The sequence below is a fragment of the Melanerpes formicivorus genome, unplaced genomic scaffold (genome assembly GCF_026170545.1).
Source record: "Melanerpes formicivorus ecotype bairdi unplaced genomic scaffold, bMelFor1.0.p_v2 SCAF_28, whole genome shotgun sequence".
NCBI lineage: Eukaryota > Metazoa > Chordata > Aves > Piciformes > Picidae > Melanerpes > Melanerpes formicivorus.
This window is the reverse complement of record NW_027142380.1, coordinates 3,739,276-3,754,804: the sequence shown is the minus strand read 5'-3', so window position 1 is coordinate 3,754,804 and position 15,529 is coordinate 3,739,276. Positions and strand designations below refer to the sequence as shown.

The 15,529-nt window shown below is 44.0% G+C and overlaps 1 protein-coding gene across 1 annotated transcript in view; it reads right to left on the bottom strand.

Moving 5' to 3' along the window:
- Nucleotides 1-1,573: 1,573 nt before the first annotated feature.
- The window catches only part of SYNPR (synaptoporin), a 120,256-nt gene continuing 106,300 nt past the window's right edge, over nt 1,574-15,529 (bottom strand). The window contains exons 4-6 of the mRNA XM_068154262.1: nt 12,393-12,591; nt 2,728-2,919; nt 1,574-1,923 (exon numbers count right to left, since the gene is read on the bottom strand). Of these exons, the coding sequence (XP_068010363.1) occupies nt 1,657-1,923; nt 2,728-2,919; nt 12,393-12,591 (658 nt within the window). The 3' untranslated portion in view covers nt 1,574-1,656. The remainder of the gene's footprint in view (nt 1,924-2,727; nt 2,920-12,392; nt 12,592-15,529) is intronic.

Sequence of the window (15,529 nt, the reverse complement as noted above, 5' to 3'; positions counted from 1 at the left end):
TATAGAGGTGTTGGAAAGCAGTGAGAATATGACCAATAAGGTCAAGAACAGGAACAGTTATTTAATAGTTACCTTAGTTTGCAGTGACCTTTTAATATGAACATACTCTGAAAACATGCATTGTATGCAATAACTTTATTAGGGTCAAATAGATATCACAATATAGATTCATCCACCGAGTAGCCATAAATTGGTTACAACAATCAGAGAAGAGACTAAGCTGTTTTAAGCTAAGATGCTTTCAACATTACAGCTCATACAATAAGATTATATACTGATACACTTTGATTTAGAAATGCAGATAATCAGTTTTGATTATTACATTGTGCTTCAGGCTTTTGTTGGTGTCAGTGCTTCCCATATGCTGTAGTGAGGAAGGGCTGAATTTCCCGGGGAGAAATCTGAACAGGCTACAAATCTGGCTCTGGCTGTTTTAGGAGGGAGTTCCTCTGAGCCTGGGTTATTTGGTCAATCCAGTTACATTCTCCAGTAGCACCAAGCTAGCGCTCAGAGCAGCGACAGAACAGAGGGTTATCTAACAATCTTGAAACAGCAGGGTTAGAAAGAGGGTGTAAAGGAATATCGATGCTTTGTAAGGTCACGACAGTACACGTGGTTTTCATGTTTTGCTGTATTAAGCAACAGGGCATTTTCAGATGGTTTTGTATACTGATATCTGCACCTCTGTTATCTTAGTTAAATAAATACCTTTGTAAACATATAACACAGTTACTTGGTCCTTATTCTCCACAGCTCACATTAAAAGATTCACAAAACATCCATAGAAATAGTGATTTCTAGAATGAATACTTAGCTGAGTTAAACGGAATAGACATTGGTCAGGTACCATATATATATATATATATGCTACTGAATGCCATTTCAAGGAAAGAAAAAATAACCCAAAACATTTTATAGTTACAAAGCATTCAGAACTTGGGTAAGCCATATATTCAACTCTGCAAAATATATAAAAGATGCATACCTCTTTTAAACATACATTTAACAAAACATAATGGCAGAAGTCGAGAAGTTCCATTTACACAGTCCAGACATTTGATAGTATGAAACTGCTTATCCATGCACTAAATTACAGATGACTCAGTTAATTGAGATAATGGTAAAACCTTCTGAAACAAAAAAAAAAAGGGAGAACCAAAACAGATGCTCTGAAGAGCCACAGACAGGCAATTTTGCAAATTTAAGGTGCAATGTTACATGCATGGATGTACAGAATAATCTGTAGAAAGAATAGTAGAACACCTCTGTTTTTCACCAAAATGCAGAAGGAAATTCAATTATATTATGCATATTAAATACTACAGACTTGAGGCTACAAAATGCTTCTACCGTCTTAACACATAGAAAACTACCATAAAGTTATCTCTACAGTACGTACTACAACACTGACTCCAGGTCATCCTCTGTGATGAGCATATCCCCTGTGTCTGGCTAGTTAGGGGAAAAAAAGGCCCGCTCCACCCACTGGTCACCTCCTGTCTGCCTCAGGATGTAGGCTTAGATCTTCAACCAACATTAAACATTGTGTTGTAGTATTAATTTATGTAAAACCCTTAAAAATCTGGCACCACTGTAACTTGAGACCTGTTAGACTCTCTACATGTGAGGGATATAAGAGCTCGTGCTGCGTGAACCCTAAATTTGATTAGCAAAGGAAGTTGGCCCACTCTGGCTGTAGCCCTGGGACTGGCCATATTCATCCACCTGGCCATAGGAACCTGGCTGGTTGTAGCCACCAGATGGCCCATAGCTGTCTTGGTTGTAGCCACCTTGGTTATAGCCGCTGGGCTGCTTCTCCATGGTGTCGGCAGGGTGCCGCTGGCCCGAGGAATGCCAGCCCGTCTCCTTAAACACAAACCAAATGTTGCCTGCCCAGAGGATAAAGTTCAAGTAGCCAAAGACCTAGGTGGGGAGAAGAGAAACTCATCAGCCACCAGCCACAATCTCACAGCCCAGCTTATCACTATAGATCCCACAGGGTCCTGGGAGAAGCCAAAACCGCTCCCAGTCCATCCTTCTCTCAAAACCTGCTAGAAAAAGTTCTCGGCTTTGGAGCGAGTTTCCAAATTCACCTCCCCTAGCTACAAGCTAGCAAAGTTGTCTGTTTTGTTTCCAAAAAGCAATTAAATTTTTAGGCCAAAAAGAGTTGGGTTTATGGTTTATTGTTATTAAAAAATGCAAGCTGGTTTAAAGAAACTGTGGAAAGAATAAAAGGAAAGAAAATCAAAGTGAGGCATTAATTGGTCAGCTGGCCTGCTGTGGTTTTTGGGTTGGTTTCTTGTTGTTGTCATTGCTGGGTTTATTTGCTTATTTGATGGTTTGGGTTGGTTGGTTTAGTTTTGGTTTTGTGTTAAACATTCTGAAGATCAATTTTTTATTTTTTTTTGAGGTTTTTCAAAGCCTTCTGTAAGGCACAAAGGCTTTTCTTCCTAAGGGAGTACACAGAGCCCTTTTCAAAAGCATTGCAGCGAACAAGTTGAAAGCAGACAGCCCAACCAACGCACTTGGACAGACACTTTGCTTTCTCTCCATCCCAACCCTCAGCAGATAGCTGTCATGAGTCATGCTCTGCCCTTCCCCACAGCAAGACTGCACTTCCAGTTAAATCACTTCAGCTAAGTGGCTTACACCAGTTGATACACGGGTAAATGAGATGAAAATACGTCTGCAAGGTATGGGTGAAAAGCAGTAATCAAAGTCACTTACAACCGAAGTGTTGAGGCTCGACATAACTGGGCTGCGAACGGGCAAGCATTTGTTGGACTGCTGTTTGCAGGCAGACATCAGCAGCAGCACTTCGTCTGGGTCAGTCGCAACCTTTACATCTGACAGTCCTTTAGCCCAAGCAGATGAGCTCACTAGCCACAAGAATGAGAAGACCACTGTCACAATGAAATCCTAAAAGACAAATTAGTTAGAAGCATTATGCTGGTGTGTCCGTGGGGACGAGGAGAGAAAAGTCAACAAGAGTTTGTTATTTCACGGAAGGCTGTGATTACTGTCGTCACCTTTTCAGAAACACCTGACCTGCCTTAAAGGGCAGAGCCCTTTAGCTGTCATTTGCATCTGCTTCCTCAAGGCCAGATTCTCACAAACATGTGGATAGGGATAAGGGGAATGGAAAAAAAATAGAAATTGGTAGCTTCAGATTGGATGTTAGGAAGAAGTTCCTCACCATGAGGGTAGTGAGACACTGGAACAGGTTGCCCAGGGAGGTGGTGGAGTCCCCATCCCTGGTGGTCTTTAAGGCCAGGCTGGATATGGCTCTGAGCAACCTGATCTAGTGTGAGTGGTCCCTGCCCATAGCAGGGGGCATGGAACTCGATGATCCTTGAGCTCCCGTCCAACCCTAACAGTTCAATGATTCTATGTGGCTGGTATCCAGGGTGCAGTGGTGCCTTGCAAATATGGCTGTTTATGGCACCTGGGTGATGAATTAGGATCAATTAAAAATTATAGATGCCCAGAAAGGACTTGGGCCTTCCTGAGGGCTGGCTCTTGCCCTGGGTACTCCTACAGACAGCCAGGATGAGATTCTGCTAAGGAAGGGTTTCTGTATGTGGCAGCATCACAGGGAGAACCTGAAATTGGCTAATCCTCAGCCATGAGATGAGTTTTCTCACCAGCTACAGGTAAGGCCAAATGTTCCTGCTGAACGAGCTGTGCAGCCACTAATTATCATGAGTGAACAAATAAACAGCGAGACTTGCCAAGTGCAGAGACTCCTCAATTCCTCTCTGTCCTGGCATAACATTTGCACCTGATTCTCATCCATGTCAAAAGAGGGGAGAAGGGGTAGTGGTCCTTCCAGGATCCAGCACCTCTGAGCAGCTCTGCTCTGAACCACTCTGCTCACTTTTCCCTCGAAAGACTCTCAGGAGCACACACAGGCATAAACTTCTCCTTGTCTTAGCCAGAACAAGTGGCCAAGTGACACTGTTGTTGTGTGGGTTTGGGGAGAAAGGAGGGAGGAGGTGTGATTTTTCAAGCTTTCTTGTGTCTTGCTAAAACAGAAGAGCCTTTCTGCTGTCATATTTCATTCCATCTGTCAGCCCAGAACAGATGGTAGAGGTGCCAAAGTCTAACATGCCACTAACTGCATCGCTGCGTCTTGCTATCCCACCTCCCCTGGGGGCTGCTTCCCCTTCCCCCTTGCACAGTAAAGGTACACATGGAAGGAAGCAAAAATGTTCATTAAGAACACAGGGTTTCAGGTTGCTACCCAAAGAAATGAGTGATCCCTAGGAAAGATCATTCTCATCTTCCACAAACACACCTGACATTTGGGGAAGGAGGTCTTTGCTGTGGGGATGGAGGACACAGGGCTCCATCATGATGGAAGAGACACCAGTCAAACCAGCTGCACAAGCAAGCCACAAACAAAGACTTTCTCTGCTCACACAGATGGGATTAAATTAACTGTGCTTGGATGCTTTCCCAAAGGATACATCCTTCTCTTCTAACAGTGCCACAATTTGTTTTCTGCAGGCCTGTGTCTGCCACCGAGCTTGGAGTTCCTCTGACCTCCTTTCATGCTGCCCAAATGGGCTCTCTTGAAGAGCATGAAGCACAGGAGCTGACAACTATTTTAACACCCAAAGGAACTCTGGGTAGGCAGAGGCACATAGCCCAGAGTAATTTTGCATCTCAGAGAGATTTCCAGCAAAAAGAAATGATTGTATTTTATATGTGCTGGCAGTAACTGAATGAGACCTGGACTCCTAGAGGCAACAGTTCATTGGCAAATATTTCCTAAGAATTCCAGCTGGCACAAACACACAGATATTCACTGAGCTGTGGATTATGATGGGATATGCTCTTAATTTGCTATGAGGCTTGATGTGTATTCTGCCTGGGTACCAAGCCCCCACATAAGTTGTGGTTAATGTAATAGACAAGGACACAGCAGAGTTTTGGGGAATACCTGTTTTATGTGGCAAGCAATTCTCTCTCAATGCCACCACACTTACAGACTTTATGAGTTGCATCAAGCTCTGCAGTCAGTGCTCTGGCAACACGCGTGTAATAGCAGGTAGAAATTTGAAGCAGAGATGAACTGACCCAACCTAGCACAATTTGGGAGCTTAAACTTGCTAACAAGAGGGGAGTTTTAAAAGTGAGAGCAGAGTTCTGCAAGCAGGACCCTGATGGCTAGTAGCTCATGTTTTGGGCCATAAAATGCTGCTGGGAACACTCAATAACACTGTGCAGTTGAGGGACTGGTCCTAAAAGTATTTATTCACTGAAGGCTTATCAAGCATTGGAAGCAGCTGCTCAGGGAAGTGTCACCACCCCTGGAAGTATTTAAAAGTGTAGGTCTGGTACGCAGGGACATGATTTAGGGTGGACTTGGCAGTGCCAGGTCTACAGCTGGACTCAATGACCTTAGAGGTATTTTTCAACCTAAGTGGTTCTATGTTATTTCTCAGGTCCGGTCTTCTCCACCTCACCCAATCTTCCAGTCTTCTACTGACTTCCTCTGCTCCCCTGATCCAGGGTGTCCACACACTCTGAACCCCACCCAATCGTGCCCTCTCTGCCACCAGTTCCCCTCTTTTATACAGGAACATCCCCAAATGGGAAAGTCTGACTGGGTGGAAGAAATGCACCAAGTCAAAAGGGAATGATCACACAGTGGGACGTGGAGAATAAACCACACATCCCATCCACCAGCCAGCAGCTTGTCAAAAAGATAGGCCAGAAAGGCTAAGGAAACACCAGGATTTTTTCAGCAGGTGCTCTCACCAAGGCTACCCTGCCAGACTCAGGCTCTTGGAGGGTTTGTTCATCTCCCCTGCACTGCGCAAGGTGCGGAATATACCACTAGAGAAAACCTGTGCCTGCCTGTTTATTCTGAATCCTTGTTAACCTTCAGCTTTGGCTGGAACTTGAACCTCACTTGTTTTCAAGTGGGTTTGGATTTCTGGCTGAACATTTTCACAGCTCAGGGTGGAACAAAGTTACAAGATAATGACATGCTGAAAATAAAAGTGAATTTCAAGCTAAGCTCTTCTGTGGCTTAATGTCTATCTGGGGAATTTCTCCTTGGTAATTAAAGCCGGAGTGTCTGCATACTAAACCAAATCATACATTTGAATGTTTAATATCCCCATAGCATGGGTGGGTATTTGATTTTATTTTTTCTTTGAAACAAAGTAATTCTTGTGGATGCTCTCTTGAAATGGTGTCTACAGATCTCTTCAGGGTGTATTGTTGCATGATTACACTCTACTCCTAATTGCAAAGTTTCTTCCTCAGACCCCAGCTGAGATACTTTGGGCTGCCTACAGGTGCCTTTGGGAAGAAGGCAATGTAGGAGAAAGCAGAAAATGAGATTTAAAATATATGCTGAATATCCAAGGAGGGCCTGAAGTATGTGTAACAGAAGAAAAAAAAAAAACCTTGCTGCCTTTTTCAAGTTGAAACTTACTTCACTGAGTTTGCCAAAAATACCTTCTTGGAACAATTTTATACATTATGTTTTAAAACAGAACTGTGAATGACTTTTCTTTTTGTGGTAACTGAAACATTCCTCCTTGCTCTCAAGCTGCCAGCTTGTGCAAAGTGTCTGTCTTTGGAGGGGGCAGTCACTTAGTGTGACTTAAGTCTTCCAAGCACAATTTTGGATCCCCCGGTGTCCATCACAATCTCATGCAGCCAAATGCATCTGCACAAGCTGCTTGTTGGCCCCGAAGGGGGGACATGTTTCATCTGCACCGAGGTGGCCAGTGGCTTCAGCAGCCCTTGGAGTGCTGTAACTTGTGTCCCCACACGCCCCTTGTGCCCTGCACTGCCTCCCAGCCAATGTAGTCCAAGTTCAGCGTGACAGCCCTGAGCTGTTATGTTTGAAAATATGCAAAAGCTCAGTTCTGGCCTGGCTGGAGGATACCTGGTATCCCTGCCAGGCTGACACTGCCTACTCCCTTGCTGAACTGCAGCTACTGGCCAAGTCATCACCTTCCACACAGGACTTTCAGTGCCACTTCTCAAACATTTCCATCCACTAACACTCATGTTACAAAACCTTTTGACTTAACAAAACCTTCTCATACACTTGCAGCCCAGAAGGGAGCAACTTTTCAAACACCAAAGCCTGTAACTCTCCCAGCCAGGGCTTGTCTAGCCTAGCAGCACTGCCAACAGGTTTCAGGGACAGCCAAGTAGGAGCAGAAGGATCTTTATCCGAGAAGGGGCAAACAAGTCAGTGGATTTGCTTTCAGTCACAACCAATCTAAAAATTCAAGAACCACCCCAGCAAACACCATAGCCCCAGCCCGGGAAAGTGGCCAACAGCAGGTTGCTGCAGGCAGCAACTCCTTCCTACAGTGGTATTTTAGCTCTTCTTTTGGTTTGAACAAGGTCCCACCCCAGATTTCCTGACAAACAAAGCTCTGAAAGAATTACATGCTTCTTTCAATGGTGTGTGGCCTTGCAAGCTTGATTCTGTCAGTGATGTGCAGAGCCCTTTGGGAATTACCAGCATGTACAGCAAGGTCACTGTGACTTGTGTTTCAAAAAGGAGATGACAACAGCAGGCTGAAAGCAGCTCTTTGAAATACAAAGAATTATTCAGGTTATTCATCATTTCATTTTTTAACTGCAAAGGATACACTCTTTGTTTTACATTTTTTCCACCTTTCATTCTTTTCCTATCTATCTTCTAGAAAGCCAGACAAAGGGAAGGAAATAAAACATGTTTAATCAAAGACATCTCCAAAGAGCAGACTAGGACTGCACTTGATTCACTTGGTCCATAATATATGTAAAGAACCAAATGTCTTTCTGCTTAATGTGATTATTCACAGGACTCCAGATGCAAAGGAAAGATTTCATTATCTTACAAGTAAGCACCTTTATGCACTGTAAGAATGAGATTATCAAGTAATCGCTGTTGAAAAGAAATACCTCTTTCCAGGACTATGCCACTCACTCTTCTTGGCTAAATAATGTCATGTTTTTTTATTGATTGAAAAACTAATAAAGTGATTTACATTTGTACATGAATGCATGTGGGGTTTCATGATCAGTCTACAACTTCCCAAAGACAAATCTGAAAGCACATGAAGAGTTGTCAGAGTTAAGGGGTTTGAATAGAGTATAGAAACCATGGAAAGTCAGAGTGATGAGCACTGACAGTGACCATGACTATTCTTTCCTAAATTTTCCCTCTCCAGAGATAGAAGCCTCTGCCCCTGATCCCCTAAAACTTCAGCACAGGACTAACTGTTGGGTTGGTTACTCTCTGCTTGCAAGGAGCTGCAAACGCGGAGATCTGAAGCAGGGCATGAAGAGAGGTACCTGGGGTGACAGTCCCAGGGTGTATCTTGTTTCTGCTGGCACTGTAAACCAGCAATGCCTCCCTGGGGTACATGGTGTTAACACTGGTGTAAACTAGTTTGGATTGGTCTGAAAGAAGCAGATATATTGAAAACTGGTGAGATCTTGTACATCAGATTCATTAAATCTAACTCACCATCTCCATTTAATCCCTTTAAAATACTCCTGGCTCTTGAGCAATAACCACTCACTTGGCAACCTGGCCTGCACTTGTGAAGCTCCAAGGTGAGCCCCTGGCCTCTCCCTGTATATTCACATCAGGCAGGTAAAAATCACAGCTGTGGTCTGCAGAGCTCAAAGAGACATTGCACCTGTCCATGAGGTATGCAGTGCTTACTAAACTGCTCCTCCTTCCTTTAGGGATTGGGAATCCAAGGTCCCCTCTTAGGTTTACCTATCTAATATGAACCTCCATGAGTGATCTCTCTCCACAGAGGCAGTAAGGCAGTGGAAAGAGCTTGCTACTGACAGCCCCATGGAAAGGGGTGACTTGCCCTCCATCACAAACAAGTAACACAACCATGGCCCTTTGTGATCAAAAGGGAGATTTTTATCCCCAAAATCTGACAGGCAACATTAGTAACAGACATGGTTCATTGCACAGTGAATAAAATACACCAGTGCCATCCAAGTATTTGTGGAAGGAGTTAAGTGCTTCTCCTACAGGAAATACTTCCCTGCCATGATGTCTCATTTCACACTGAACATTGAAATATTTTTCCACAGTAAAAGGGATGCTTCACTGAGATCTCAGCACATGCAGTTGGGTTTCCCTGTATCTGTATAAACAAGGTAAACTTGACATTTCATCTCACTGAATTTTTCTCTGTGAGTTTCTTCTGACTTATGATTATGAAGAATTTGATGACCGCTGTGTTCTGCATCCAGTCAGGCTGCTGCAAGTTGGTAATGCATGCATGGTGCTCTGACTGCCTATGCAAGGTTGGGTTTTTGGGGGTTTTTAAAATTTCAAGTGAGCCTTTCCCTCCCCTACTTCTCCTGTCATGCTCACTTTTCAGATCCTGAAGATTTGTCAGGAGAAAAGCCAGCCAGCTCTGCCACTTAAAGGCAGATGTCATCCCAGACTGAGCAAATATCAAGCCAAAAGGAAGTATGAGGCGTAAAATGGGAATGGTTTTAAATACAAAATTGTGATCAGGCACTGTAGGAGAAGAAAGGATAGATGAAACAATCATCTTCCAGCTCTCCACTAAGAGATAAAAAAATGGTAGTCTGAGAATGCTGTCTGAAATGTAGATCCTGCCTGATGATGAAAAAGGAGCCAGGGCTGCCCAGTCTCCTGCACTGACACGTGCTGGGGGCTGCTGGCTGGACTCAGGCATCCACAGAGCACCTAGATTTCTGCAGCACTTTTCCTTAAGAGGAACAATCTCAGGGATGAGACATACTCACACATCTGATCCGATATATGTGTGATCTTGCTGGGCATGGCAGTTCAGCATAGCATCTGCCTGGAGCTGGAAGATGCAGCGCCTGCCTCCTTTGCACAACACATCATACTCCTGAGGTAAGGCCTGCAGCCATGGAAAGATGGTTTTCACTCTGAGTTCGCTGTCAACCCTTGAATTCCTCCTGGCAACAGCTGCTTGCTTTTTCTGTGCCTGGGGCTCTACATCTCCACTGTACAAGAGGGACTCACACTCTGTCCAAGTCCAGTTGTGGCGCTGCATTGTTGCACTGGGCAGCCCTGCAGGGAGAGCAGCAAGGATCTGGTCCAAGTGAAAAAGGGTCTTTTCTCTAAAAGTACCCAACACAGAGCTGGCAATGCAAAGCAGATGCTGGAAGACATGGCAGATGGAACTCTACCCTCCTGGCAAGCACAAGCTAAGCATAACCTTCAGCCACTTCCCACCAGCACTCATCAGCAGGAGCTGCTTGTATTGTAGGACAAATTCAGAAACTTTGTCATATTCTGAACAAACTAAGTAATTTTAGCTCAGTTTAAAGACCGAGAAAATATAAGGAGAGGCTTTGGTAACAGACACCAGTTAAATTTAACCTATAGATTCAATTACAATCTATTACACAGAACAAACTCAATCAATGCCACGTGAGTACATTAGTGGATTGCACCATGCATCCCCAAAGCAGCAGACAGCCACATCACTGTCTGATATATTACTGTTAGCTTTTCCTTTCCTTTTGCTGTTTCTACACAGGATAATGTCGTTGGTCAGAAGAAAGAATTATTTTCCACAAGGAAATGAAAATGGCAGACCTCTGCAACTAATTTTTTGATGAGACAGATTGAAATGAGATATTACTTGACAGCAGCTAAATCATGCAGAAGCAAGGCACTTTATTTACTGTTCTAGAGGGACTTCTTTATCTTGCCTGTTTCTGCCCCTCTGTGAAGCTTTCCTCTCCTTTCCTCACCATTTTGTAGAGAGAGAGGAAAGGTCCAACAACCCCCCAAATGAAGAGGATTAACTTCCTTTGATGTGGAATGAGAATTTTCCCTTCTGCAACAATTCACCAGTTTTCAATTATGCAAACTTCAAACCTCACATCTCTTTGCAGCAGGAAAATCTTTCCAATAAAACCTCATGATGCTAAGATTGCTTTCCTGCAGTTTAATCCTTTGCTTACAGTTATGTAGTGATTTCCTTTAATAGGTACAGCATTTCTGCACCAGTGATTTCTTTTTCCTTTCTGTTTTGTTTTTCTGATGCTCCTTCTTGGCAGCTTTTGGTCAGTTTAAAGCACAAGTCTTAGCTTAATATCTGGTTTCTGTCAAACACTTGATTTTTCTCAAATCCAGAACTAATTCTTTCCTTATGTTGATCATCACTAAACCCCAACTGCCTTCCCTTTCAGTTGCCCTCTTCAAACCAGACTTCAGAGAAATATTTACCTCTACCTTAGTCTAACCTTGTCCTTGTGGTCGTGGAAATCTGCCCTTGGAAAGGAGAGTGTGAACCAACCCTATAACAGGCAGATGTGGAGATCTGACTCAGCTTCAGCACAGCAAAGGACCAGCACACAGCCACCCAGCAAGGCCAAGGGCTCTATCACAGGGTGTGATGCACTGAGAGGTAGTCGACATCTAGAACAAAGTATATCTCACTGGCTGTACAGCCTGGATTTATGAGAAGACAAATGCTCACCAGTGCTTGATTTTTACCACAAGCCTTCACAAGTAAAAAGAAAACTAAAGGCACAAATGGCCATATTTTGTTGGGTGCATAGAACGATAACTGGGAGGTAGAAAGACTCAGAAACCAATGTGGAAATACAACTGTGCTGGGAGTTCAGGGTAGTACTAGAGAAATCAAACACATAATTCTACAAGGCAAAATAATTTGACTAAAGCCAGTGGTAATTAGCAACAAACAATCTCCCTGGCCAGGCTTTGGTCAGGGGCAAGGTTTCATTTACCTGCTAGGATGATCCCTAAGATCTCCTCTGCCCTTTTTACCCACCAATGAAACTCTGTTGTCACAGATGCACAGCTTGGACTCCAATCCTTCACATATTCATAATTTATGTGACTATCATGACTGCAGGCAGTGGTAGAGAAGCAAGGAATCCCACAAGTACCTACAAGATTAGGACTAAGCTCCACCTGCATATAGTTTCTGGTACCCTTGTTAAAAGTTTAAGTCAGCATTAAGACTGAAAAATAACAGGTGAATGCAGAGATGCTTTGAGCATTGGGGCACTTGGTTGTCCTAGACCATGCAACCAGCACCAGAACAAGAGGACACAGTCTCAAGCTGTGCCAGGGGAAGTTCAGGCTCAAGGTGAGGAGAAAGTTCTTCACAGAAAGAGTAATTTTCCATTGGAATGTGCTGCCCAGGGAGGTGGTGGAGTCACCATCCCTAGAGGTGTTCAAAAAAGGATTGGACGTGGCACTTGAAGCCATGGTTTAGTTAGTCATGAGGTCTTGGGTGATAGGTTGGACTTGATGATCTCTGAGGTCTTTTCCACCCTTATTGCTTCTATGCCACAGCCTCAACCATCAAACAAGAGGTTAAGGTCTAAGCCTGCAGACACTGCATATGCACACTCACAATTAGAGGCCCTCTGTTGTTTTCACGGTACTTGTTCTGGAAGAAGATATAAACCACGGTGGCAGCCAGCGAGTAGAGGAAGGCGAAGACTGCAATGGTGACGAAGAACTCCGCCGAAGAGGAGAAGTCCCCTATCAAGGAGAGCTCTTCTCGGCGCTTGCCTTCACAGGTGGGAACATCAAAATTCACTTCATGCAACCTGGAAAACATCCCAAAAAAGCAGTAGGTGAAGTATAGAAAAGGGAAACTGTTACCTGAATGAAGATGTAAACACATTTGCTCTGTCTCATTCCTGATCTGCATTGATCTCCTGCTTCAGTAACTTGCCCTATAAGTAGCCATGTGGGCTGTGCTCTTCGGCGTGGCTTGTACACATGAGGTTACTTCCATGTGAGCATGTAGGTGAGGCTAAGGACCTGAACACATCTTTTAATCAATCTCAGAGGAAAGTTGATGTTCCAATGGTTTTGTACAACCCTCTTGTCCTCTCTGGGGTTTTGCCATGGCAACAACTGAAAAAGGATAACATGCGAAACAATTTGATTCTCGAATTCTTACAATCAAGGTGACAGAAACCAGACCTTATCTTCTATATTCAGGCCATGTCAGCGTGCAAATGCACATAGTCCAACTTCCTTATGTAAAATAGCTTAGTGCACAGCTACCTGTGGCTGTTAGCACGTGGGGCTAAAAGCTTTTAAAACCAAGCTGTAATAGAAATATACACCTTGGGTCAAAGAAACAGTCTGTGTGTCCTGCTTTAAGCAATCAATTAAAGCCCAAAACTTGCATTCATGCACTGTTTGCAACCAGTGACAGAGCTAATAGATCTGTGGCTCTCTGGCAGCTCCTGCCAGACCTGTCTTTGCTCTAATAATTTTAATTAAATTTAATTCAGAAAGCAAGGGCATCCTTGGAGGGGTTACTTTGACAAGTCCTGTTGCATGGCCCAGATGAGCATCAGTGGGGACATGGTGTCTGATGAGGGATCACCGTGTTTTATTCTGTGCAAGGTGAGTGGAGGGGCCAAAGGCAGCAGCAAGTTAAGTGCAATAGCTGAAGCTAGGATCTGGTGCAGAGAAAGGAGGAGGCCTACTGGGAGACATTCCTCTGCTCAGGGGCAATTAATGCGTTCAACAGTGAGCCAAGGGCAGCAGCAGTCATGAATATATGACTAAATGAAAACTTGGGTTCCCAGAGGAAAACAAAGCACCCACAATAGAAATCATCAGAGGAGGATTTAATGGATGTTGGAGAACTGCATGACTTTTGGCTTCTCCTAGTCCAGACTAAATGTACTCGAATGTGTGGGCAGAGCCTTTTCATCAGTGGTTGATGTATCACACTGGTTATCTGCCTTAGGCATTTTGCTCCCTGAGCTTCTGTGACTATAGTAGTGGTGGGATGAAAACAAGGAACACATCTGCCTATCTTGTGGAGATGAGCAGTGGCTGAGTTGCCTCCCTGTGCACTCCCTGCCTCTCCGGCCTCAGCCACCACAGCCCCATCCAGTCTAGCCACCAGCAACTCACCAGCCCTTCTGAAACACAGTAAAGTAGCTGAGATCACTTTGCACTTTTATTCCCTGTTTTTCTGGCTTCACCTTTAGTTCTGAGTCAGAACAAGCCAGAAAAAAAAAAAGTATTCATAGCATTCATATTAACATCTCACTTGTATCTTCCCAGCAGTGTTGTTCTGGCCAGACATCTGTCAGGGATACCAGATCAGAGGAAACTTCTTCCACCCAGTTATTTTTGTTCACTTGCTTTTCTTTTTAGATTTCCCTAGCCTCTAAGATGATGTGCAGTAATTGGTGCCTCTTGTGGCCACCTCACCTCTGCCCAAACAATGGAGATCTCAGTTGTGCAAAGTGCCCCAAAATAGACCATGATTCAGACCTGTGATGAGATGATGGCAGGGAAGAGAGGCAAGCAAGCCAAGCCCTGGGGTGGTTAGGGTGGATGTGCATTTCACAAGATACATTTGAAAAGTTTCTTTAAAGCAGGGGAGGATCAGTGACAGAAAATCCAGTTTTCCTAATCGAAACCTCTTTGATCTGGAATAGCACCTCCAAAGAAAGCTCTGATTTTTCCAGCAATGTTGCTGAGTCAGGATTTCTGGGGGCAGGATGGCTTGGTGATGACTCACAAGAAGTTAATTGCCTCTACCTCTGCCTCCCACTTTGGATGTAATTCTACCTGTTCTCCTACTTACTTCCTCTGACTTACTCTTATCTACCCTTATCTCTCAGTCTTTACACCTCACCTTTTCCTTCAAGTCACCCTTGGCTGGCATCTTCCTTCTGCTGCTTTTCTATCTCCAGCACCACCTTTGCCTCTGTTTTGTAAATAAAATCAAGAGCCCCAGGAGTGACCCTTCACAGTCATGCCCTTTGCACTTCATTAACATCTAAGCAGTACCGATGAGCTGCATTAGCAGAAGTGATTTTCATTGACTGCTGGACAATGCAAATAGGGAAAACTCCAGTAATAAATTTACCTAATTAAGAAAAACAACAAAAGAAACAAAACCCAACCACCAAACAAACAAAAAATGACACCCAACCAAACAAAAAGCTTTCCCCCTCTATGTTCCTTCAAAAGCAAGCTGGACAGTGCTTTTTGCCTTCTATTGTGCCAAGTAGTGTTATTAAGTCAGAACTAAGGCTGATGACTAAGGAATGTGACCTTTCATCCCATACTGAGCAGAGCAGTGCTAATGTTGTCCTTGCTGCTCATCGCTAGTGGCACCATCCCCTTCACCTGCTGGTTCTGTTTGCTAACAACCTTCACTATCCAGGTCTGATTTCCCCCCGATTCACTCGAATTGGAAGCCAGTCCACCCAAGGCAGTCAAGTTTTACTGATAGAGTCACAGTAATTAAGGGCTTCTGAGGTTTCCTCTACCAATTGGCAAACTTTCTGTTGCCATGGGAAATGTAGTGACAAGACAGATGCATTGTCTAGCTTGACAGAGTCAAAAGAGGGCAGGAATGTTTTACAGTGGTGAGACAAAAAAAGAGAGAAAGGTTTTTACATTGTTCCACCCTAGCAAAGAGCAGTTATGCTTTCAGACACTAATTACCCCTGCTCTGAAAACAATGCATGGAACCAGACACACTGAACAAAGCTACAGCTG